Consider the following 27,640-nt stretch of genomic DNA (forward strand, 5'->3'; position numbering starts at 1 on the left):
CTCTGTTATGTACGTATTGGCGCCAATACCCAATTGTTGGCGCCGATAAGCGGAAATGGGTGATTTTCGGCGCCAAACATTGCCGATTTTCGTTGCTGGGCAAGGCCCCGTAAAACCGCATCGTGGTTAACTGAGCCTGCCGTTAACCAGGGACTGCCTGTACTTACTAACTTTCGATTAGGCTAAAATTTTGTTTATTTACCATCTGTTTATTTTTACGTTCATCCCCAAGAGGCTGGTACCAAACACAGTGGCCATTCCACAGGTAAATTACTGGTTACCAAACCAGACGGTTGTGGCGGTAGCCTCCAGTTTGCCGCCGCGTACTAACCTAAGTATGCCTATCGTGGCAAAGCAAAACAGCCGAACAAAAGTACACTGCGGGGAGGCCTGGTGCCACTGAGGTGAAACATGTGCAAGACTTCGCATGACCTGAAACAGCCTGGTTTTGTTGAACGTTACCTTAATTCACCAGCCTAGGCTACCCTATGGCTTGGCTTAGCCTGTAACCCCAACCTGCGAGGCTAAATCAATGAAACGAGGCAAGAGTAAACGGACCCAGACCAAGAGCAAAAGCAGCAGGGTCAAAGGTCCCATAAGAACGGTAACATGTCAGAATTCGACTGGACTGGGGTCACACGAAACGACTGGGCAGCCTTCTCAAAAGGTACAGGTCCAGCCTTCTCTCACACAACGGCTCCTAACTGCCATTTCACAGCTCGTGCACTGACAATCAGTCCCCGGGGTCTAAGGGAACGAAGGAAGGACCTGCGGGAGGATCTGGAGGACCTGCCAGGCAGAACAGGTGATCGTCATCGTCACCATCACCATCTAAGCCCTATCATTGATTTCTCGACCTTCCTTCGACGACAACAACAACCTCCTCTTCGACGGCCCTTTTCCCCCGAAAAAGAGGACCGAAGCCACTCTCCGCCACTTGCCTTTGGTGGAATGTGTTACAACCTGCACGGAAATCCAATTCCACTTACCATTTTATTCGGTGTTTTGTGTTTATTTGTCTGAAATTAGATGGTGCGACAGGGCGACTTGTAGGTTACTCTCCTCTCTCCCCTCCGATTTCCTCCTTGACGTTCGACATGCGCAAAGATGACTTCGTTATCTACAACTGAAATATTTATTTCTCTCCACGCAAAATTGTCGAGTGTCGTTTTTGGTTAACACGTAGGTATAACCCCGTAATTTTAAAAAAAGGAACAAGCAGAGGGTTATTCAATTCGTTTTAGTGCAAAGAATAAAAGACGAAAGATGTCTTTGCTTTATGAAGGGCGCAGTTGCTATATTAAGATTGTTCAGTTCATATTGAGAAAAAGAATGTTAATTAATTGGTGATTGGTATGCTATTCAACGTTTCTTAAGTATTTACTTATATCTACTCAGATCGTCATGTACTTAGAATTTTCATTAAGATACCTCAATCTTTATTGAGCTTTACTCCCTGAGTCTGCGCTCTGTGGAACAGTGTTGCCAAATCTTCAGTTCATTGCCCAAGCGCAGTATTTTCCTTAAATGAGATTTTGTTAAACCGAACTGAGAAACTTAGTATAAATAGATGATATTACATTGTGAATGATAAATGATATGACATTGTGAAACATACATATCTGCATTTTTTATGCAGATGAAACAGAAAAGTGTCAAGGTTATATGAATCCATTTTTGGCAGTGGTTGCAAGTGAAAGCAATGAAACATCAACAAAAGAACACAAAGCTTTGATATGAAGCTCACATGTCATGTAACATAGTTTTGCATGTGCTTGCTATAATTGTCTTAATATTATCAGCCTCATCACAGTCTTCGTTAACACTTTCATATTATTGCAATTAATTCAACTAATCGTGTTTTCAAGTCACATTATGTAATGAAAATTAAAATTTAAATATTCGGCTTTAAGGCGAAGTAATGCTAATTATGCTAAGAGTCTTCTTTGAAGGCCCTCTTACTCCTGTGGGGCGGTAAGGGACATTAGGAGAAAATGCAATTCTAACTTATGTATACAGTTGCCATTTTAAAAAGTACATTATTAACCTGTAAAATTCAAATTGCATAACAAATTTTGAATTAGGTTGACTTTCCCTCACGTAAAAATTAGAAGTGAGTTTTAGGGAAAGTTTTTTTTTTATGTTAGATTACGCTGGTTTTGTGCCACTCGGGAGTACAGTATACTGTATTCAAAGTAACGTGCAAAAATGAAGATAGTTTGAGCGTGTCCAGTAGATGATACGCAATGGATAAATTACAACACTGATAGATTGTAATCATTATGCACACACTATCAAGGAACAAGCCTATCTTACCAGTGCCTCGGAAAAAATGTTGAGAAAGTTTCCACAAAATACGGAACACCTAGTACTATGCGAAAAAGGTAACTTTTGCAAACTAATGATAAAATTGGAAAACCGTAGCATCAGCTAACAAATAAATTATCATTCCACTGCTCGTCATTCTATTACTCATTCTATTACTTATCTTCATTTATCTAAACCTTCCCATGCTTCTTCGTGGATTAATGCTTTCGGTGGTGTATTGCTGTGGGTTTCATCCAGGTAAAGGAAGAAGAACTCTTTAGCCTGGGTGTCTTAAATATTCCGGTCCATGGTATTGATGGCGGTATACTTCATAATTATACTTGTGTACAGTACATTTGTTTCATTAGGTAGCCTATGAAGCTCAGTATCGAATGGCGTATCCCTATCATGGGGTTTTTGCTCAGCATTAGCCTGGCTACGTGATCAGTGAAATATGATGTAACTTTTTCAGCAAATTATTCTCCAGGCCATGCTTGAAACTTTAATCTGTCTTGTCATTAGTATTATTTTTCTTTATATGCTTGAATATTTGTTTATGAAACTTTCATTTAATATCTGACTTGTCAATGATGTACGTCATTAAGCTTGTTTGTGTTTAGTGTTGGTAATATGTACAGACAGGTAAAAAGCCGAACACTGCCTTCATGGTTAGGCCCCATCCTGCCCTTTTTTTTTCTTTTATTTAATGGGCGACCATTCTCCTACTTGAATTCATATTATAAAAACGGTACTAGAAAGACCAATAAAATAATTAAGAATGAGGGGCAACGAACATGTCCAAGAGACAAACGAGACTACGGAAAAAAGAAAAATTACATCTTATTTGTTCTTGCTGCCGTGTATGCCATCTAGACGATTTGGTTGTACCAGGCAATAGACCTTGGTACAAGGTATCATGATAGTTCGCACGAGAGATCAAAGCAAGAAATAATCAAAAGTTTTTTGAGATGTCCTAAGTTATGCTAGATTAGGGATTTTGGATCAGTCGCCTTTGTTTTGGTTTTAGGAAATAAATTGGTGGTCTTGGGATTGGGAGGGGGTTTGTAAAGGTGAGAAGATCGTGGCTGACGTGAGGACAGAGAATGGCGGTTTGGTGGGGAGAGGAATATTCCAGTCTACTGTTGTTCTCTAAGGGTTGTTGCTTGTAATTTTACTTTGTAATTAGTGCCCTGGACTGAAGTCTAATAAGGTGAGTTCTTGGTTATACATTTTTTGTGTTATTTTAACCTACAAGCTGCCTAGGCGGTGTTGATTAAGATGGCAAGGAAAATGTCGACTGATATGATTAAGCCCTTTATGGGCAAAGGAGACGTAATTGGTTAAAAAGAAGGTAAAACTTGTCGCTAGGTTTCAGAAAGTGGTTAAAAAAGGTAAAACTGGTCGCTAGGTTTCAGGAAGTGGTTAAAAAGAGGTAAAACTGGTCGCTAGGCTTTACTTTTTCAGTTGCGCGGCCTGATTCCCGCCAGTCGTCGACCGGGACTGGTTCCTCATACACGAATGGACATGACCTTTTCCTATATTGCCAGGTCCTGACCTAACCAGATCTCACCTACCCAACCTAACTTAGTGCGGGACTTCCCCTCTCCTGGAACCCCCTGAAAAGGCGGTAACCTGCCCGGTAGGCTACTGCCGGGAATCAGGCCATGGAATTAAAGTCAACTTTTCCCCCTGCCAACCTTCTGAATTCATTTGCAAAAACATCTCAAACACTACAAAAGCTCCATCTGAAAAGACTAATTTCAGTAATAATTCAATCTGTGCACTGTCACTTTGGTCATCTTTCATTTCCAAATACAAAGCCGAAGCATCACCTTCCAAAAACAATGGACGGTAAAACTTTACTTCAGTTGCGGGTTGTTGGGGGCGGGGAGAATGAGTTCAGTAGGCGAAATTTTGGTGAATTCAGGTGTCAGTTTTGTGGGTGTGGAGGCCCACATATGCCGCGTTATTGTAAAGATCGAAAACCAGTTGTGGGCTTCCGGTGTAATAAGGTGGGTCATATTTCAACTCAATGTGATTTGGGAAACGAGAAAATGGCGACTGGTGCGCCAACAACTTCCCCTGCAGAGGTATAGGGCACCCCATTCGAGATCACCATTTATTAAATTGGAGGTGAATGGGTATTCTTTCTTGGGCTTGGTGGACACAGGTTGTTCTGCTACAGTTCCTGGTTCAATCTAGTGGATAAAGTTAATGGAGGAAGGGTTATAACTGTCTCTGATGGGAAAGAGGTCTTGTGTAAAGGTGAAACGTGTAAAATTGAGTACTGATGATGTTGCAATTACTGTAACTGCTCTAGTGGCTGAGAGACTAATTGACAATGTTGATTTAAATTGGGAATGAATGCAATCAGTGGGTTTGGAGGTGTTACAGTGGCTGAGGGCACAGTTCTTTTTGGTAGGGCAAGATGTTCAGTGATAAGCGATAACTCGGAGTGCGGTGGTATGGCTAACACATTTGGTAATTCCAGTGTTATCACAATTGAAGATAGATTTTGTGGCAAGATTTGATGGTAGTCAGTGGACAGTAGAGTGGTTTGTCAAAGAGAGAAATAAAGTAGAGTTGACGCATAAGATTAGTTATTGTGATAAAGGATGGGATGAACGGAGGAGAGGGGAGTTTGAGAAGGAAGTAGCTAGATGGATTGAAGAGGGTATTTTGCCCCCCCTGGGACAAGCAGAGTGAGGATGGGGTCTTGTCTTTAATGGCTGTTGAGCAGCCGACTAAAAATAAAGTTACACCAGTGCTGGACTTTAGAGAGCTGAGCAAGTTTGTAGTGTCATACTGGGGATGATGCTGTTGAACATAATCACAAAGCCACATAGGTCTAAGAAAACTATATCTAAAACCTAAATTACTTGCTTACCTTTGGAGTTATGGTTTAAATATAAGAACCTGATAATTAAATTGAGTATATATAACTCTCACTCTCGTGAGTAATGAAGAACATGTGTAAAAATTAACCCTAGTGTTCACCGGCCTTTTCAATATACCTAAGATTCGTTGCCGAACTAAAAGTCACGTCAATACTCGTCCGTTATCTTACGTAACAATTTTTTTTTCTACGTGAGAATCATATGTCTCTGATTATTCATTACTATATTTCCAGTTACTGCAATATTTTGGAAACAATGTAGTTAACAAGCCCCTTTTCTTAACAAATTTTTATCTACAAAAGTCATTTTACTCTTGAGCTGGTGTCATGAATGAAAGATCATCAGTCTTGAGAGTTTGCAGTAGCGAGCGGATGCGAGACTGACAGCGCACACTGTTTTCGACGAGTTTCAAGTTATCCTCTTCATTAACGTGAACCAAAGGTTTTTCTTTTAAGTTTTAAGTCTAATTTAATATATTTCTCGAAAAGCGTTAATGGCAGTTGTTTTTAAGCAATGAATTTCCTGCATTTTGGCGTGGAAGAACCGTCTTCCTGGACTAGCCAAGCGGTTTAGTATTCCCCAAGTTGAAGCATCTAGTACCACTTGCATCTGTTATGATTGGTGTTTTTACATGTCTCATCTGTTCTAATTGGTGCTTTTACGTCTGTCTAGCAATAAAATTTTACGTTCTTTATTGCGGCTCTTGGTGAGTGTAATAGTATTTGTACGTAATGCATTTTTATTGTAGACACCCCGTTATTAGGCCTATTATAAAATATTAGTGACATGCTTTGCAAGGCTACGGCGGGTCTCACTGCTTAGAAGGTTGACTCCTTCCATTTTTCGATCTTGAAAACATAGAACGAAGTTTATTTTCTTAATTAAACGTCGATCTGAGGTCATCTGTCTCTGGTATTGTGTTCAATTTCCTTCTTTCTTTTCCTTATAGGTCTAAAGCCCGAAGCTTCAAGGAAATGTATTGTAGTACTATCAAGTTTCTATGGCTCGGTAATCTTAGACCTATTAACGTCTAGCTTGGGTTTTTTATTCAATGGTCTTTTAAAATTTCTCTTACGACTCATATAGCTTTAAATGTACTCTTTTAACCAACCGAGAGCCAATTTAATGGTAAAACATTTGATCAAGGTGAGGAGGGTTCAGGATGTCGAGGAAAGAACACGATGACGTGTAAGGAGCATAAAATGCAACCTTACGAAATGTCAAATCTGTTTTACTCTTTTCGTATTTTCGTGTATAGGTAAAACTTGGCCATCCATGTATTTCGATCAAGAAATCCAAATGATGACCCTAGAGGAACAATACCTAACATTACCGCATACCAACCGCCACGGAGTACACAAAAACCCCGATTTTGGCCCTTTATAACTCTGGAAATAGTCAACCGATCTGGATGAAATTTTGGCTTATAGTTTTCCGACTAAGGTCTCTAATCGTGCCAAATATCACCAAAATCCTTTCAGCCGTTCCAGAGACCAGATATCGATTTTTGGGTTCAGGGATGTGGTATTGGGTGGGTGGGTGGGTGGCTGAGAGACCTAACATATCTGTAGAGCAGTAACGGTAAAAGATACAGCCGTGATACTTAGTTTTTCTGAAAGCCTGCATTCTGGAGTGTGCCTTTCGGAGTTTGTTTTTTGAAATAATGAAATTTTAGAGTTAAGTATGCCATTGAAATTAGCCACCGAAATTAAAATTTCCTGATGCTCAGGTACGGACTGCTCGCAACATTAGGAGACGCCGTTTTCTTAATGTGTGTGAATAGCAAGTGGTGTTAGGAGAAGCTGGCTGACTTACTGTCAGTTATCTTAATTAAAAATTATCACACGTTGAAAGGAAAGACCGTAGACCCTGCGAGAGCTGCTTATATTTACTGTATATGCCAAGGGACCATTGTGGTACTGGATATACAGATATATATATATATATATATATATATATATATGTATATATATATATATATATATATATATATATATATATATATATATATATATATATATTATTTATTTAGCTGACCCACACGATAAATCTCTCTCTCTCTCTCTCTCTCTCTCATTGGACAGGTGGGTACCGTTCTCAGCTAGCACTCTGCTGGCCCTGCATTCGATTCTCCGACCGGCCAATGAAGAATTAGAGGAATTTATTTCTGGCGATAGAAATTCATTTCTCGCTATAATGTGGTTCGGATTCCACAATAAGCTGTAGGTCCCGTTGCTAGGTAACCAATCGGTTCTTAGCCATGTAAAATAAATCTAATCCTTTGGGCCAGCCCTAGGAGAGCTGTTAATCAGCTCAGTGGTTTGGTTAAACTAAGGTATACTTAACATAACTCTCTCTCTCTCTCTCTCTCTCTCTCTCTCTCTCTCTCTCTCTCTCTCTCTGTATGTATATATATATATATATATATATATATATATATATATATATATATATATATATATATATTTAACCCTTCTCACCCCTATTCCTATTGGGGCTGAACTTGAACTTAAAGGGCATTGGGAGTGTCACTGTTTATCTCAGCAGCCTGGAAAACAATGGATTGGACACTAATATCTGTCATTTTTGACATTTTATTTTTCACCTCCTCCCACCTCACTTTGAACTTGGACTATGTCGCCATTCATCTGCGACCTTGAGAACTTGGACTTCATTTTTGGTTAGCCACGCTTCCCCCCCAACCCCCTTTGGTGCCATGTGTCTTATCCTTAAATCTTCTTTTGTCATATGTATACCGAAATGATGTGTGATAAACCCGGAGAGTTAATTAGTTACTAAGTCTATGGGCAGAACTGGCTTGCTTCAGGGAAGCCCTTCCCACCCCCAACCCCTTTGGTGCCAGTGATGTCTTACCCCACAGTATTCTTTTCCAGATAGTAAGTCTTATGTATACCAAGTTTGGTTGAAATTGCTCAATGCATTTCAGAGTTATGCTGGCACACACACACACACACATCCATACATACATCCAATTTTATATATACTAGCTGACCAACCTGGCACTGCCTGTGATAACTCAGAGTGGGAACCAACAAACTCTCTCTCTCTCTCTCTCTCTCTCTCTCTCTCTCTCTCTCTCTCTCTCTCTCTCTCTCTCTCTCTCTCTCTCTTTCTCCCTCTTTCTCTCTCCTTCCCCTCTTTCTCCCTCTCTCTCTCTCTCTCTCTCTCTCTCTCTCTCTCTCTCTCTCTCTCTCTCACACACACACACACACACACACACACACACACACACACACACACTTTTCCCCTCTTTCTCTTTCCGAACACCCCTCTCTCTCTCTCTCTCTCTCTCTCTCTCTCTCTCTCTCTCTCTCTCTCTCTCTCTCTCTCTCTCTCTCCTAGGCACAGCAAACACTTGTATGAATGTTACTTCACCTTCAACGCTCTCTCACTCTCACTTTTTGGGTCATGCTCGGCGCCACGCACCATCGCCACTTCGTTACCCCCACAAAACCCTACCTTCCGGAAGTCCCCTCACCAAGTAACCGACCCCTCTCGCCAGCTCTCCTGGCTGGGAATGGTGCCTAGACGGGGAAATGAATAACCATGCAGGGCTCTGATTCACATTGGGTGGATCCACTTTCACCAGTTATTTCACAGATTACTGAGATTTCAGCATTTGATGTTTTTGAAGGTGTTCACTGATCACCGAGATTTCAGCATTTAATGTTTTTGAAGGTGATCGAAATGTATATAGACTGCTATCTGCAAGCTCCAAATAATACTTCTTTTCAAGCTGGCATAAAACGCAGGAAGTGTACCGGATGTAGAGAGAGAGAGAAAAGAGCAAGTGAGGAAAAAGGAGTAATAATGTACAGTGGAAGAATTAAAGACGGGGCAAAGCCATTTGCCATTTAATATTCCCTGATGGTGTTTGATTTCTTTTCTTTTTCAAGTGAGTGGCCTGGAAGCTGAGAAGGAGAGAATAGAGACATATGTCCATTTACGGAACAGGACACACCCATCTTGAAGATATAGAGAAACAGAAAAAAAATTGAATCTTCTAACAGGAAAAATGCAGTGGAACTGCCAGTTTTAAAACACGGGCTGAACTTTGTTCCAAAAATATCAACTGGAACTCAGAAGGCGTCCCAAGAGAAGAGGGCAGCAGATTGAAAGAGCTGTTTTCGGGCTAGCACTTAGTCTACAATGACTCTATAGCTACGGATATGCAGACACTTTCTGTGGTGGTTTCCTTTTCCAACGATTGCATGCACGATTTAGATGTCATCAGAAATACTGCTTGCTCATCTTCCACAAGACTACAATTGCATCACTCGCATATCAAGTGCTTTATGTTGCTCTGCATATTATCATATAATATTTCGTGTCAGAGGGGTTCTTAGCCAATAGAATATGTGTTACACAAAAGCAGTATCCATACGGTTATGCATTGCACTGTATATTATAGGGTGGATCTTCCACCATTTGCTTTTGGGTGTGCAGCTCTGGAGTTACTGTGTTCTACTTATTGTTGCTCTTCTAACTGTGTTCTACTTATTGTTGCTCTTCTAACTGTGTTCTACTTATTGTTGCTCTTCTAACTAATGAAGCTAATTAATTTTGGGATAGATTAATACTTGGATGGATGACCACTATAGAATGCCATACGAAAACATCCCCGCTACGCTAATAGTTTCTCGACCAGTGAAGATAAGCAACATTGGAGTATTCAGTGCCTGGATGGTGATCCACAAGTTAATACTGGAATGGGGGCGTAAGCTCTCTTGACTAATGGTAATGGCATGGGTTATCGGGTTAGCAGATTAATCTAGAAGTTTAGGACTCTGATGTAAGAATAAATGAATCACAAAAAGGCTCCAATGAATATTCTGTTGACGTGCAAGGATGCACCACAGTCCAGTGCCAGAGGTCTTCTGTAGGGCTGCAGGGGATGCTGATACTCCGTAAGATTATGAGAGTTTGGGACGCTTCTCCAGTTCTTCTATTTCTCATGATTTTGGATACATTTTGAAATATGATGATGAGAGTGATTTCTGATTGTCTTACAGTACCTGGAACCTTTTAGATATTGTAAGAGGTTAAAATATGTTTTGGTATTTCATATACTGATAAATGAGGTTAGATCAAACAGTAGCGTAATCCAGCCCCTCTGGATTGTGCATCAGCTGTTCCAAGAAGAAGAAGAATTGACTGAGTAACCCTTACATAAATGTGCTTGATTATACGGAATCTAAAAGGTCTTGACAGTTCAACTAACCTTCTTTGGTTTAGGCATGTTTTTCACCTGCTGAATCGCTGCACGCTTCAAGGTTCGGTTCCTGTAAATAAATAAATAAATGAATAAACGGCAAAAAGAGATTAGATGTAGGAGGGAAGCTCTAGTCAAAACTTGAGCCGTTGACACTTGACAACTTCATGTTTTATTAAGACCTTGATGACACTTATGGGAAGTCAAGTTTGCTAGTACAATAGTTACACTCCATCAAAGACAGGAAACGGCAAGATTCATATACTAATCGCAACCAGTTTCTTGCTGGTTCATTGAAAAGTTAAAGCAGGAAACAGAAAATATATTGTACTAGATGCAAAAGGGAGGATGAAAAGTTGAGAATTTTGATGGAAAACATGTTGCCTGTTAGTGAATCAAAAGTAAGTCATAGTTTACAACCTCTGCCATATTTTTCTCATGATCGATTTGTTATTACCATAGGGTGTTTCTACTGTCCCTAGAAAAACAAAAGAACATAAATAAACATCCGCAGGGTTTTTTCTTAATGCAAGTTCAGCCTTAGAACTTCATTTCACTTAGTGGATAAATTCAACAAGCTCTCATTCACAACAGGAGAGAAATGAACTTTCTTCAACCACAGAACAAGGCACATGGACGCATACAATACCCGTTACGGCAAAAGTTGCAAAATCATTTCTTCTCTTGATGAACAAAAGCAAATTAATCGCTCCACTTCGCTGAATGTGAATCTGGTTGAGGCTGACTAAGTAAAGGGCCCTGCTGAATTCTCCCAATTCAGCCTTCATTCAGAAGAAAACCAATTTCAAAATATTTATCAAAATATTTACACAAATTACCAAGACCTTTGAGTCCATGTTTCACTTTCGAGCTTCAATTAACTCACCGGAGTCAAATAACTCGAAGATCTCAGCCATCAATTTTGTCCCAGTTAATTTGATTTTTAGTTTTCTGTAAAAGAAAACTACGATTGTGCGGGCTTTGTCTGTCTGTCCGCACTTTTTTCTGTCCGCACTTTTTTCTGTCCGCACTTTTTTCTGTCCGCCCTCAGATCTTAAAGACTACTGAGACTAGAGGGCTGCAAATTGGTATGTTGATCATCCACTCTCCAGTCATGAAACATATCAAATTGCAAACCTCTAGCCTTAGTAGTTTCTATTTTATTAAGGTTAAAGTTAGTCATAGCCGTGCTTCTGGCAATGATATAGGATAGGCCACCACCGGGCCGTGGTTAAAGTTTCATGGGTCGCAGGTTCACACAGCATTATACCGAGATCACCGAAATATAGATCTATTTTCGGTGGCCCCGATTATACGCTGCAGCAGCTGTACAGAAAGCTCGATTGCGCAGAAGGAACCTCGGCACACTTTTCCTCGTTTAGCCAGAGCTTAGAAATTATTTCAAGCTTCAAGCCAAGTCAGACTGTCCTTTTTTTTTCAAGATCAGCACCACTAAATAAAATTTTGTAGTATAGTACATGATTTCCTTTACCTACATGGAAACTGGTGCCAATTTGGCATTAAGAGTTTGAATTCTAATAAAAAGAAAGCATAGGAAGATGAGACATTTATGTCAAAATTAAGGCAGCTCTCAAAGATCCTCTGACCCTCAACTGTACTCATCTAAGCCCATGAACCAGCAGGGGGCGAGGAATTATAACCATACTCTTATGATTCCCGTGGTGTCATATTCAGAACTATCATACAGTTGTACCAAAAATACTCTATTGCATCAAAACGGACGGTAGTGAAAGACTTTTATTATTATTATTATTATTATTATTATTATTATTATTATTATTATTATTATTATATTTTTTTGTGTATCACAGTCATGCAATTCGACTGGGTGGTTCTTATAGTGTGGGGTTCGGGGTTGCATCCTGCCTCCTTAGGAGTCCATCACTTTTCTCACTATGTGCGCTGTCTCTAACAGCACAGCCTTTTGCATGAGTCCTGGAGCTACTCCGGCTTTTAGTTTTTCCAGGTTCCTCTTCAGGGATCTTGGGATCGTGCCTAGCGTTCTTATGATTATGAGTATAATTTCCACTGGCATATCCCATATCCCTTTTATTTCGATTTTCAGGTCTTGATACTTATCAATTTTCCTCTTTCTTTCTCATTTATTCTAGTGTCCCATGATATTGCCACATCCATGAATTATTATTATTATTATTATTATTATTATTATTATTATTATTATTATTATTATTATTATTATTATTATTATTATTATTATTATTCGCAGTGGTAGTAGCGTCAACACACGTCATTCTGTAATGTTTACTTGTGAAGCAAGATGAGGCCGTTGTTGAGGGCTCGACCCCGAGGGCAACGAGGTTGAACAAATCTTGTCATATACGTCTTTAGTTACAAGGGGTGGAAGACAGTCTCCAGCCATCTCAGTCTCGTGAGAACTAGTGTTAATTTCGATGTAGTGCAATTATATTTTGGCACCCGTGGACATGGCTGAATTCGTGTAGAAACTTGTAAAGATACTGGAACATTTCAGTTGTAAGAATTCCTTTCAATTCTCGTTCTCTCTAGTTGAAGTTGTGCTTGTATTTACTGCGGCAGAAGCCGAGGCGGTTTTCTGCTCTGAACGTTCCTTTTTGATTTGGTAATGAAAATTGTCTAATGTGCTAGTGGCTATTTTCCTCTTATTCTTAGGAATAATTTTATCACGGCAAGCGACTTAATATATATATATATATATATATATATATATATATATATATATATATATATATATATATATATATATATATATATATGTTTAATGTAATAAAATTATTTGTAAGAAGAAAAAATATGTATATGAACATATATCAAGATGTTTAATGTAATAAAATTATTCTAAGAATAAGATATACTATATATATACATGCCATTTGGACATGTTTTCTCTCTTATGCAATTCATATTCAAGGTAATGGCATTGTTTGCAGATACTCTTATCATCAAGACTTTGAATCAGTTTATATTTCTCTCTCTCTCTCTCTCTCTCTTCAAGATTCTTTCCATGTACTTTTTCTAGTCGACGGACCGTTTCCCACCTCTCGGCAGTGTCTTCAGGACTGGATTACAAATTGACATACAAGGTTCTTATCACTGCATGGAGACTTTTGAATTTTAGATGTGCCGTCAATGGGTGCTGAATTTCTATTGGTTGGCAGGTCCCATTCTCTCGCTAGTAGTCTGGGCGGCAGCATGGGGATTCCTGGTGCTCCGTAGGACACGTCCTATGCAGCGGCTTGGCGCAAAGGCATGATTCCTGTCTCTGGCCAATAGTCTTGATTTGCTTTGTTGCCAGTAGTCGTGTCCAGGGGTGTTCTGTTGCTCGTGTTCCCCTTCAGATTCTCACGGATTTCCTGTTGTTTCCTTGCAAAAGGGAGTATGAAGCATGTGTTCCTCTGTAGATTTAATGCAGGCCGTTGTTGATTTATACGCACAGCCTCTGCTATTTGGAATCTGTGGATCTGGTCTTCTCTATGCACAATCTCTGTGCTCTCTAATAATACTTCTAGTGTCCGTTTATGGTTTTGGTGGCCTACGTAGTGTTGAAATATTGCCCCTTGGTTGCGGTGAACTTGCGATTGCCTGCTTGTGTGCGCTTGTTCCATATGAATAGGTTTCATATACTGAATAATAGTAATATTAATAATTAAAAAATATAAGATAAATTAATAATTAATAGATGAAAAATTTATTAAAATACAAGGAAAATAGTCTTGATCTTTTGAAATTCCAGTCTCACGACATCCTCAGGGAGACTGTTCCACAGCCCAACAGTGTGAGGAATAAAGGACCTCTGAAACTGAGAAGTTCTACAGTGAGGCACATTTGCTGCATATTGGTGCTGCTGTTCAGCAAATCTGGTTGCTCTCGGCAGGAAAAATTGATCACGGATCAGTCGAGAATGTGAAAGATCTCTGTGAAATTGCAACTTATGAAAAGTTGACAAACGAGAGACCATCCGTCGCTGGTCCAAGTCATAAATGCTAATATTAGGAAACAGAAACCTGTCACCACGAACCACTATCTAAGGGACAAATGCGAAATTTTTGAAGCAAAGTATACATCGTCAAGTGTGATATCACGCAATTGTCACAGCAGCTCATCTACTTCCAAGCAAACAGATCAACATTCTGAAGCTAAATGATCTAACTGATCAGTCGCAAAGAAGCGGAAGCCAAACGGAACTTTGCTGAAGCATTTCAACGAAGATATTAGTGTAAGATTCTTACTTCCCTCTGAACAGTCGTTCTGGGCACTAGATCCAGATCTGGATCCCTACTCAAGTTTAATCATTACGGACAAGCGAATAGACAAAACGAACGGGAAACACAATTTAGTTCATGATGCATAAGAATAATCGGTTTCAGTCACGGCGCGCCGGAATGAGATCATCATGAATCCTAACGCCACTGTACTTTGTTTCTAATAAAACCGTTCGTTACTACCTATAAAGAAACATCGACTTGAAAAGTCATTTTCAGTTTCAGCGCATTCTTCGGTGAGTTCTTCGTCCCCCGCAATGTCGGCGATCAGGAATTCCGACTACTAGGCATTCCATAGGCCATGAAATAGTGTTTTTCGTAAACAACTTTTAAACCGACGTATGGGTTTCCATGCTTATCGGTACAAACGTATTAAAAATAATATTTCCGCACGAAGTTTATACTTATAAGAATCCCCAAATCGTGTTCTGACACTTGAATCGTGCCACCAAATTATGATCGGGGAGAAAAGCATATTTCATCTTCGACACATTAGAGTATTTCTGTATAAATTATGACTCTTAAGAACCACCCGTTTCTGTTTTGGCGCACTCAATATTACGTTTTATCAGATATGCGTACTTGTACAGACGTGACTTGTAATAAAAACCTTTTATAAATCATCATAAAATCTGACCTGTGATAAAATCCGTTTCGGTCTTTCATGACGTTTGTAATCCCTGACAACAAATGGCTTAAAAGGTAACTCCTTTTTTTATTCCGACGTACAAGAATAGCCCCTCATAAAAAAATGATCCATATCTGTTCCGGTCCTTCAAAGTACTTTTACGTAAATTTTTACCTCTAGCGATAGCTGTTTTCTATTACGACGCAGAGTATGTCTCATGAATCGTTATGGCGTACAGTGATGGCACATTTTTGTTCCGACATTAAGTATTCATACGACAGTGACGGCTGTTAAGAATATGCCCATTTCCATCTCGACAGCAGAGTAAACCTGCCTAACATCTAACAAGACACAATCTGAAACCCAAGAGAGGCGATGCAAGAATTCGTTCCCCGGACTTCTCTTGAAAGCGGGAGAAGCATACGCCAGCCTCTCTGACCTTTGACATTTCTTGTTCCATTATCGACACTGGAACACTTGAAAAGAGACTGGAAAAAAAGTTTGACTCATATGGTAGACAGATAGGTTATGCTGTTCAGCTTTTAAAGCTGCTCGTACCGAGTGCGTAAGTATCCAGCATTTTAAGGTTTCGGTAAAAAAAAAAAAACATTAAAAGCTTTTATTTCAACTAAGTAGTTCGAATATGAATGTTTGTCGTGAAATTGTAGTGATTATGAGACGAAAAATTATTATTATTATTATTATTATTATTATTATTATTATTATTATTATTATTTAAAATGGGCACAGGTTGCATGAAGATTAAGCAAGTTTGTATTATTATTGTTATTATTATTATATTATTATTATTATTATTATTGAAAATGGACACAAGTTGCATGGAATTAGATTAAACAAGTTTGTAAGCATAAAATACTTGCATGTAAAAAAAAATAGAAAACAGAGCCAGGTTCAGAACATCGTTTTGTTAAAGATGTTATCTCAAGGATGTTATCTGTTTCTGAAACTCTGTACTTATAGAGGTGAGCAAGCGAGTCATGAGAATATAACTTGACCTAATAACTACTGTAGCTTGGCATCTGCGAGTGAGTCAGTTCGGAAGATATGTGCGTTTTGCTGTCAACAGATGAAACTTACGATAAACATACAGAGATTCATTAGAAGGTCATTTTTTAGAGTTATAAATATTTTGTTGACAGTTTCCAGTTTCCCTTTGTAAATCGAGTCGTTAACGCTTTAGCCATTTTGATGAGCTGCGTGATTCCCGAACCGTGTTTTATGTCGTTCAATTCAGTCCTGATCACACGCTTCTGCGTTGCATTCGTTCCTTCATTTCTTCGTCTGATGCGTCCTTGATGTTGTAAATTTATATTTTTTTAAGAACAAGAAAGAGTAAAGAGAAACGTGCAATTGGAAGCACGAGGCGATAATGAATTTACGAGGCGCACAAACAGTCGCCCATCTTGTTGCGAATTTTATGCAAGAATCAAGAACATGTTTCTCGAAAGGCGGGTGCCGAAACAAACCGAGAGACAACAACTGTACAAAAAGGGAAGGTAACTGACAGAGCTTATCGACGTGAGACGAAATCCCAGAAAGGAACCAGGCAATACTCGACGCAGGAAAAAACAAGGGCCACGACACGAAGGGAAACCTCAGGAGTAGACGAGTGGAATAACTCGGAGGCTAAGCTCGATGGTGCCGAGAGATTAAGGTTATGTACAGAAGACCTATGATGCTCGCAGCGGAGTGAACCGAGTGAGGAAGGTTCTTTGCCGCGAGAGAGAGAGAGAGAGAGAGAGAGAGAGAGAGTAGAGGTAAGCTTACGAACTGAATGGAATTGACATTTAGTTAACCGCAGTTCTGGCTTTCAGATTTCCGTCTGAATGATGACGTTGATTAAAAAATCAAAGAGAGAGAGAGAGAGGTAAGCTTACGATCAGAATGGAATTGACATTTAGTTAACCTCAGTTCTGGCTTTCAGATTTCCGTCTGAATAATGACGTATGACGATTAAAAAATCATTTCTTCAGAATATATATATATATATAATATATATATATATATATATATATATATATATATATATTTATATATATATATTATATATATATATATATATATATATATATATATATATATATATATATATATATATACGTATGCATGTATGTATGTATGTGTATAAAATCTTTTATTACCAAACTGTCATTCATATATATATATATAAATATATATATATATATATATATATATATATATATATATATATATATATATATATATATATATATATATATATATATTATATATATATATATATATATTTATTAATCTAGAAATTGTTTAATAAAAAGCATTATACCCTGGGAAAACCTTACACCAAAATGGAAATTACAATTGATAAAAGTGTCTGCACTGGTGCACTTATCAATTAAATGTAGGGTGTAGGTAATTTCCAGGTTATAGTGAATCGATATTATATCGTCTTTTTTACTCAGTATTTGTGGATATAATTCACGTGTGTGAATTAGGAATGAATTTTATGAGAATCTCTTTAGTTACAGAGGAAGAATCTGCAAAAGTTTTCCAAGGGAGTATTGGCAAGTTAATATTCCCAGAGAAGTTCTGTACGCGTTTTTAATCTCAGTGCTTGCACGTGAGTGAAATATCTCTCAAATTCTTTTAGCATACGTTGTGTCTTTCTGTTTCTTTGCTTGTCCAGTTTTGCTTGTGCATGTGGGCAGTACACTTTTAATAGAGGTGAATGACAAAATGTGTTTAGAGTTTTAATGAAATGCTGTCGAGCAGCCGTTGCATTTGTGTGAAAGTTTTTGAACAGTAGGTTCATTCTCGCTTCAGCGGTTGAGTATGAAAGTTATCAATGTTTTTTGACTGAAGCTACCCTGTGTAGGTGGGGAACTACTGTGCGTATATATATATATATATATATATATATATATATATATATATATATATATATATATATATATATATATATATATATATATATATATATATATATATATATATATCACTTGGCATATATGAATGCTAATGTAACTGGCTATTAAATGATATATGTATAACACGTGGAAAGGTTAAAACATCAATACTGGCATGTGAGAGACCTGTCACTTAAAGTCTTCTTGAGGCTGACGGCAGTGGTGTAGGTTCATAGGTGCCACTGACTTCCGAACGCAGGAAAAAAACTCCACCGCTTTTTCGATGTGAGTTCAAACCACTTCAAGGCTGAAACGCCTCGTAACATTAGAATATATACACTCATTAGTTCATTTTCCGATGGACATTTTTAGTGTTAATGTTTCCACAGCCATGGAGTACTTATAAAATATTTGCAAAAGACGGAGCAATGCTACCGCGTGCAAATGAAAGTTGAGTTTCAGTTAGGGAGTGATTGCTTACGGTTGATGGAGGCATTGATGTCTCATCTCAATTTAAAAACTGTAATTTCAGTTGCAGTGACATTTGAGATTTGACTTTAAATTTTCAATTTTTGCGAAACTTTTTGAACAGGTTCATTTTAACACTTCCCATTGTAATTTTTTAATATTAAGCGATCACTCATCCTCTTACTTGCTGTCATTTCTTAATTTTTCTCTAAGTAACTGAATGGGCTTTTCGGTCCCAGTGCCTTGGCTTCGGCCCTAAATAGCTCTCTCTCTCTCTCTCTCTCTCTCTCTCTCTCTCTCTCTCTCTCTCTCTCTCAGAAACTACAGTGATATGAATTTGCAGTGACTGCCATTTTGATGTTTACGCCATGATTCATCAGTGGCTTCATCTCGTAAATGCACCGCTCCATATGTCTTGAAGCTGTCATTCAAGTTGTTGATTAGGAAATGACTTGTACCACATCGCAGCCTTGCGACTCTTCTTTATTTATAATTTTGTTTGTCGTAAGGTGGTATTGACTCATTTTGTCCTATTGTTCACTAATGCAATATCTAGGAGTGGATTGGAAGTCTAAGTCTATGGAGGAATTAAAGAGAAGAGGGAAAATGAAATACGGGAAACTAATACGATAAAATTAACCTCATTGCTACTTTTTTTCATTTGGCTTCTGCATGAAAATATATCTTTATAAGAGAGAGTTTTTTTTCTGTTGTATGCAAATCATGTCAACTTCTTTCGTATTTCGTGTGGTGGAATGGGCTCAAGGAGAAAAGATGGGAGAGGAAAAAGTGTATCAACACTGGTGGCTGCTGTAAAGTGACTCTTAAAAGTAAGTTTTTGGTAGTAAGGAAATACAAAAAAATGAGAAAATTCCAAAGCTTATCAGCAGGGGAAAGTATATTTTTGCAGATGAACTATGAGCAATTCGTCCACGAATGTTGGTGACGCCAGTGTGCGGTTCACACTCCACCGCTGCACCTCGGTTAGCTGCTAAATTTGGCAGCCCTCATGGATCACCCCAGCTACCACATAGTCATGAGTCAACAACAACACTTGATCATGGGGTCCAGATCTCCCCCAGCATTGTTATTGTGACCACTTCTCTCTCTCTTCACACGGTATCAAAAATAGATCAGATCTCGACAACAAGTCAGTGGACTCTGGGCATCCTGTGCATGAAATGGCCTTTACAAAAACTAGCCACTGACGGACTAAATACAGCGCAAAGGTCTGGCTCGATTTCCCTTGAGAGCTCTTGGTTGTACTCCACTTAGTAGACAAAGCATGGTTCTCGCCTTAAAGCCCTGGCAACTAAGATACCGAATATAGCCATGCCTTCTGCAACAAAGCCATTAATGGTGTAAACATGGCGTTTTAGGTCTGGCTAGCTAGCTCTCGAGAATGTTAAAAGATTGTCTTTACAGCATGGGAAATAGAAAATTGGCTCTCACACAAAAATCTGGTAACTAGAAGACTAATTGTAACCAACTCTACAACTTAGAAACAATCATGTAAAGGTTAAAGCATTCACGAAATGTCAGACAAAGGCACAAACGTGACCAGGGTTAATGAACGTCTACCCTTCTTCTCAACAACAGAGCCAGCTGTCACTGGGGTGAGGAAATACAACTCCATTTCCAAAATGTCTAACCTCAGTGAAAAAAGCAGACTGTGTTCTCAAAGCAACCCTGTACACTCTCCTCCCCCACATCATGTTCTGGCTAGACATGCATGAGAAATAATCACCTATGAAGAATTCCATCAGTTCCTCATCATGGAGTTTTCCTTGATGCCACTTACCCACACAACTCTCTGTGGGGCCCTAACAGCCAGCCATCTCGTTGATAGGGACCACCACCCTACACCAACTCCTGCAAGAGTTCCTTGACGTCCTCTGGCGAGAACTTTGTCAGACTCCTAGGGTACCAGCCAAACACAGCGTCCTCCTTCATAAAAATAATGGGTCCCCTGGTCCACTCCAAGTTCTGCCACCTCCCACTAAACATGCCTTCAGAGAGATGGGATGAATGAACTTTTTGCCAGAAGGTCTCTAGACCCTGGGCCTCACCATTCCACATGGTCAAGAAACCTGATGGACCACAGCAACCCTGAAGAGAATGCAGGCGACTAAACCCTCAAATGCACCCTGACCACTACTCACTTCTCAGCATGGCAGACATCACACCCACCCTACATGGAGCAAGAATCCTCTAAGTTTGACCTGATGAAGAGTGCTTCCGGAAAATGGAACATACATCCTCAGTTATGCAACACTCAGCCTCCAGAGGCTGATGGTAACAACCTGGGCAACCTCTCCTTTTGCATATGGCATATTGAAGACACTCATATTCTCCAGGAATGAGAGGCACACTAACAATTCAGGACCATGTTGTCTGTCCTGCAGAATATCAGCCTAATCATCCGTCCTGGAAAATGTGTCACTGGTGCCCCCTCTGTTGATTTCTTGGGCTATCATGCTTCCAAGAACAGCATTAGTCCTCTCCCTTTCAAGGTGTCAGCCATCAGGAAATATCTGTCCCTGAAAACCATAAAAGAACTCCAAGAATTCATGGGAATGGTAAACTACCACCTCAGATCCCTTCCCAACATCACCAAAATCGTGGTTCCAGTCTACAACGCCCTCTGCGGCAATGCAAGACACTCGTGTTGGACCCTTTCAACAATACACCTTCAGACATATAGCTTGTGCAGCTGTTCTGTATAAAACATAACAAAGCAGTTCATTGTACAACTTAATCAGTGTCAAGCTGTTTGTCACGCAACTTAGGAATCTGTTGAGCTGTTCTGTGTACATCTTACACATTTGTTGAGCTATTTAATGTAGAACTTAAGCAGTTGGTCTGTTTGTTCAATATGAAGCTGTCGAGGTTCTTTTTATTCATACCTTACACAGCTGTTGTTGTTCTTGTTTTACAGCATTCTGCAGTTGTTTTGTGGGCTGTTTTGCCGACAACTTATGAATCTTCAGAAGTTTGTCTTACAACTTTGGGGAGGTGGTTGAGCTTTCTGTTGTACCTCTTTTTATAGTTTCTCAGCAGTTCATTGCACAGCTTTGATGCTGTCTGTGGTGTACAACTTTACTCATCTGTTGAACCAATCTTTCCTTCAGTTCATACAACAGGTGAGCTCTTCATTTTATGTCTTTTTTGGTGCACAATATTTTATATGTTTGTAGTTCTGTGCAACTGCTGAATCGTTCATTTTGCAACTCCACTGTGCAGTTAAGCTGCTTATCTGTACAACTTTGCTTATTCACTGGGCTGATCATTGTACAGCTACAAGACTATTCATTTAACTACTCATTTTATAACTCTATTTCGTGGTTGAACTGTTCATTGTACTCTTGCGCACACCTATTTGGGTATTTGATTTACATCTTTGTGGAGATGTTAAGCTGTTTGTCTTATTACTTTTACACAGCTGTTGATCCGTCGATCGGTACATTGCACAGTTGTACTCATCCATTTATCTGTTCTTTGTACAGCTTTTTAGAGGGCTTCAGAGATTCACTGTACATTGTTCCACAATTGCTCATATGTTCGTTTTGCAACTCAAGTGCTGAATCGTTCGTTTTACTGTTTTATGTTGCTATTAAACTGATTTTTTTTGCACAGTTTTACTTCAACTTTACAGTTTTTTGTCAAACAACTCTACATTACCCTTGAACGCAGTTGCTGAGCTGTTCATTTTTCTCGAGAAAATGTGTTCTTAAAAATAAACTTCTAGTCGGTCTATAGTTTTTCTGTCCCTTCCCTGCTTAAAAGATATTCCATTATGATGGATATCAGCGCCACTCATAATTGGCTGACTGTAATAGACTCTTTATGTTGTCATACTTTAGTTTTATATTCGTTTGGCGAAATGCTATTATCTGATAATTTCTGTAGACAAAGTTTTAAACTGTAAGTTGTAATAAAAACGAAATGTTTGACATTTTGGGTGAGGGATAAATGATCTAGACGAACAAAGGAAAATGCCATAACAATTTCTGACATTATTCTAAGGTTAAAAGGATGCATTACATTCTTGACTCTTTGAGGAAAGAAAAATATGTCTACAAACTCGGATGATGTATAGCCTACACTACTTAAACCTTTGAACTTTACTTGCGTCCATATTTTTGCAAAGGGCTGTTAGTAAACCTGTTCTCACCACTTTTGTAAATATATGTTCAATTTCAAACGAAGACTAATAATTTGAAATGTTCACCTAGGAGTAAATAAAACTCGCTGTCAACATTCCTGGGTTAGATTCTGAAACGGCAGTGAAGTTCCGTGATATTACTGTACACCTTAAAATTTCATTTTAACAGAGATTTTAACAGAAATCAGGAAATCCACCTGCTCATATGCGGTGACACCGAAGGTGGGTGGGGAAAATAGTTTGGCTGTTGCGTACGAAAGTTTGCCAGGTTCCTGCCAAGTGCCTTTTTGCCCTCCTCCACGTGACTTCTGTTGTCCCGTTTGTCTAGTTGCTTCCGCTCGTTTGATTTTACGTGAGAGTAGGATCCTTAGTCTGAAAGTGAGTGATTGCTCGCCAACTGCGGTAAATGAATCGTGGAAAGTAAAATACGTTTGTATGATATTGCGAAATATATATATATATATATATATATATATATATATATATATATATATATATATATATATATATATATATATATATATATATATATGCTTAACATCAGTATTTCCAAGACTGGAAAACCACTTTGAGAAAATGTATGTACTTTATTTCCAGGAGATATTTCAGAATTTTGTTATCAGTATTTACCTACCTACCTATTTATCTATCTGTATATGTATATATATATATATATATATATATATATATATATATATATATATATATATATATATATATATATATATATTTATATATGTATTTTACCCAATATTGTAGGTAGGTTTTGTGACTTGGACAAATGGGAGATGCAATTTAGCCAAGCTATAACAGATAATTTTTGCAATTTTGGTAGATCGCAACGTCTAACTCTGATTGTGAAAGGCAATTTTGACAGAGTTCAAAGATTTTTTTTTTCTTATAGACCATACACGGATCATACATCATAAAAGGAAATGTGATTCTTTACAATAGCTAAACTGTAATAGGTGATAGAGTACAATTTGGTAGACATCTGGGTTCATTTTATCACGCCGCAATGGGTAATTAACCCGCAGGGGGTTAGTATCGTCAGTGCACCTCATGCGGTGCACTGTAGGCATTACTTGAGGTTCTTTGCAGCGTCCCTTCGGCCCCTAGTTGCAACCCCTTTCGTTTCTTTTACTGTACCTCCTATCATATTCTCTTTCTTCCATCTTACTTTCCACCCTCTCCTAACAATTGATTTATAATGCAACTGCGAGGTTTTCCTCCTGTTACACCTTTCAAACCTTTTCTCTCAATTTCCCTTTATGCGCTGATTGACCTCATAGGTCCCGGTGCCTGGCTTTGGCTTAAATTCTATATACAATGGTTAATTATGATAGATGGTAATTGCCATTTTGTGTTTTCTGCAGTAGCTAATCTAAACCGGCCGTTGCGTCTTTTTCAAGGTCGCATGTCTTGATTTTGAATATTTACAAGAGCTGAATGCTGTCAACCGCAATACTTAAGTTGTAGCCTGTTGCAACACCTCGTTTCGACAGATCGCGTTCGGTTCTATTGACAGGCATTAGACGATCTGGAAATTGCTATAGCAAATTTCAGTGCGTCACCGCGGATTATTTTAAAAGAATGCCTTAAGCAATTTTTTGACGTATCGAAGATATTACTGACTTTAACAAAACTCCTTCAGTTGGTTCCTCGAGGTTTGGCTCTTTTAAATCAATAATCGTAAGATAGCTAAGGTACTGCGTTGTATAAGATGTCATATTTCATTTGTAGTTTTCTGTAAAAGAAAACTATTGAGATGACTTTGTCTATCCGCACTTTTTCTGTCCGCCCTCAGATCTTAAAAACTACTGAGGCTAGAGGGCTGCAAATTTGTATGTTGATCATCCACCTTCCAATCATCAACCATACCAAGTTGCAGCCCTCTAGCCTCAGTAGCTTTTATTTTTTTTGGAAGGTTAAAGTTAGCCATGACCCTGCGTCTGGCACCGTTATAGGTGCCAACACAGGCCACCACTGGGCCGCGGTTGAAAGTTTGTTGTGCTGTGGCTGAGAGTTTCATTCGGTATTATACACTGTACAGAAAACTCGATTGCGTCAAGGAAACTTCGTCGCGTTTTTTACTTATTTATATAGTCACCAATGTCAGTACAGTGTCACATTACACCGAAAGAACAAATACTTAAGTGTCTGGTCTCACCGGTGAGGTAGAAAACACAGGTAGAGTGTAGTATACTCGTACGTGTATCTACGTATAAAACACACACACACACACACACACACACACACACACATATATATATATATATATATATATATATATATATATATATATATATATATATATATATATAGAGCCCAATGCTCAGATTTTACCAGTAATATTGAACGGTATTTCTTGTTAGCTAGACTCCTTTTATTTACATTTTCTACAGATACAGTTTCCTTTGTACAGTGAACTACATACGGAATACAATAGTATTATTAGCCATTCGTAAACTGATCATAGCGTGCAATTTCCCTAAGTGCAATGACTGAAAAACAACAATCGCGTAACAGAACTTCAACTCTTATTGAGCCGAGCACCAGACGTGCAATGTTCGGCTAGCCGGCTTGGCTGAGCTAGGTAATTTTTGCACCCCCATACAGACAGTTTGACCTTGGCTGCGCATACCTACATGCACTGCATTGTAAACAGACACTTGGATCCATAGGAAATGTAAATAACAAAAGAGTTTTGTCAGCAAGAAATACTGTAGATCACACTTACATATACACTGCCGTTCAGCATTATTGAAAATATGGTCGTTGTGGATTAACTTCCTTGTTAAATTTGTACTTGCACAGCATTCATTATGCAGTGTATATGGTATACGTTACATGCAGTTCAGTAATTTTAGATTTCTCGTTTTTTTTATAATAGTAATTAATTGAACAACTAGTTTTTGAAGGCTAGGTGAATGCGACAGTACTTGAATGACACGTTCGCTAGCTAAAATATCATTATTTTTGTTTGTTTAATACGTAATTTTTATAAAAGACCAAAAATATATATACTCATTACCCTCGCTTTTATACAGTTTCTTTAAATCATTTCTACATTTTCTTTAAATCATTTCTACTGACTTGTCGTTAGGGTTACTGCGGACTTTTGGTAGCCTAGAGGTAGCCTAGAGGTAGCCTAGTCCAGGCTGGATTAAGTAACTGCCGTTCTTTTTCCCCACCTTGGATGTATTCGCAATGACGTATGAGTGCTAATAATAGAGCGGTTAATATATATGTATGTATGTATGTATACGCACGCGCACACACACACATATATATATGCACTGGTATTTGTAGTAATTGCATATTTCCACTAAGTATGTTTTTGTTTTGAAGAATGTTTACATACTTGAATAGCTTGTTGACGTGTGTTCTTGTTACCTGTGACCCCACATTGCTTTCTTGTGTAAGTTTTCTTAACTCTGTTTAGTACCCTGAAGATGACTTTGGAATAAAACTTGAAAGTCTTGGTACCACCTCCTTTTATTTTCGCGTCAGGACTCATTATATATATTTATATATGTATATATATATTTATATATGTATATATATATATATACATATATATATATATATAAATATATATATATATATATATATATATATATATATATATATATATATATATATATATATATATATATAGATATGTGTGTGTGTGTGTGTGTGTGTGTGTGTATGTATGTATGTTGGTGTGTGTAATATACCAGAAACTTATAGGGAGAAGCATATTAGGCTAGTATAGACTCACAGTCTTACTAATGAATCGTACAAGTATTTGCTGTTCATGCCAACATCATGAGTTGTGATTTCCTGAGAACGCGTTCAACTGGGACGAATGAGAGAGTAAAACGGATTCTTGATATTAAATGATACGAGAAATATAATTTCTCCACATTGTGAACTGAAGATTTTAATAAAAGTAGATTCCGTGGCTAATATTTACTGTTATTATTTCTCGAGGCCTCTCGCAGCTTGTGAAAGATTCCAAATAAATGCTGCTGTTTACAAACGTTTATCGTTTGTATTTGTGTTCTAGTATGTATATTTTTTTTCTATTTTGTAAGGTGCAATGTTTGGCGAAATTCAGCTTGTTTTTCCCATTCGGTATGGCCGTGAGCGCACAGGCAAACTGGCATTTGTTTCTTATAGCTTTTTTTTTTTTTATCATTCTCTTCCAAGAAATTCTTAGATCCCTTGAATCGTCTTGGCAGAGGTTTGTTCTTCTTGCAAAGCACGTTTTGTGTAGCAAAGACCAATTCATGATCGCTCTAGACACTTTTCTTACGTCGCATAAACTGACCCAAAGCTGAGAATCTCGACCCACAACCGCGAACCGTTCAAAATCCCATACATTCAAACCAACTTGAGAAACATTTCAGTTAAACCTTAGTAAACTGATTTAAGGTTCACACTCCAATCGACTTAGCCAACATTCCTGTTAAACATTCATGAACAGATATAGGGTTCCGATCCAAGAACCGTCTCGACAAGCAGTTCATATTTTTGCCGATAGTCTGTTGACAGCTGATGTGAAATGAAACGGAACGTTTGCCGTTGACTATCACGCGTTCGGTTGCTGTGACCGAATCCATTTTGGCAGCTATGTCATTCTTGGCATTATCTATAATAATAAAATCCGGGTGGATCTTTCATTTTTGTCCGCCCCGGGTGGGGGCGAGGTAGGCAGGGGATCGGGAGGGTAGGGAAGACATGATGTGCAGCTTCGGGTTCCAGCGCA

The 27,640-nt window shown here is 38.5% G+C and overlaps 2 protein-coding genes across 5 annotated transcripts in view; one reads left to right on the forward strand and one right to left on the reverse strand.

Moving 5' to 3' along the window:
• Positions 1-27,640, reverse strand: part of LOC136855637 (calcineurin subunit B type 2) — a 217,200-nt gene that overhangs the window by 136,717 nt on the left and 52,843 nt on the right. For 2 of the 4 annotated variants that reach the window (XM_067132820.1, XM_067132818.1), the window contains exon 1: positions 990-1,128. In XM_067132820.1, the coding sequence (XP_066988921.1) occupies positions 990-992 (3 nt within the window). In that variant the 5' untranslated portion in view covers positions 993-1,128. Of the gene's footprint in view, positions 1-989; positions 1,129-10,446; positions 10,508-27,640 lie in introns of those variants that run through there. The other 2 variants (XM_067132819.1, XM_067132817.1) reach the window with 1 other exon arrangement.
• Positions 5,548-27,640, forward strand: part of step (cytohesin steppke) — a 596,835-nt gene continuing 574,742 nt past the window's right edge. The window contains exon 1 of the mRNA XM_067132815.1: positions 5,548-5,645. The gene's annotated coding sequence lies outside the window, so the exon portion shown is untranslated. The remainder of the gene's footprint in view (positions 5,646-27,640) is intronic.

Source organism: Macrobrachium rosenbergii, chromosome 32, assembly GCF_040412425.1.
Source record: "Macrobrachium rosenbergii isolate ZJJX-2024 chromosome 32, ASM4041242v1, whole genome shotgun sequence".
Classification (NCBI taxonomy): domain Eukaryota; kingdom Metazoa; phylum Arthropoda; class Malacostraca; order Decapoda; family Palaemonidae; genus Macrobrachium; species Macrobrachium rosenbergii.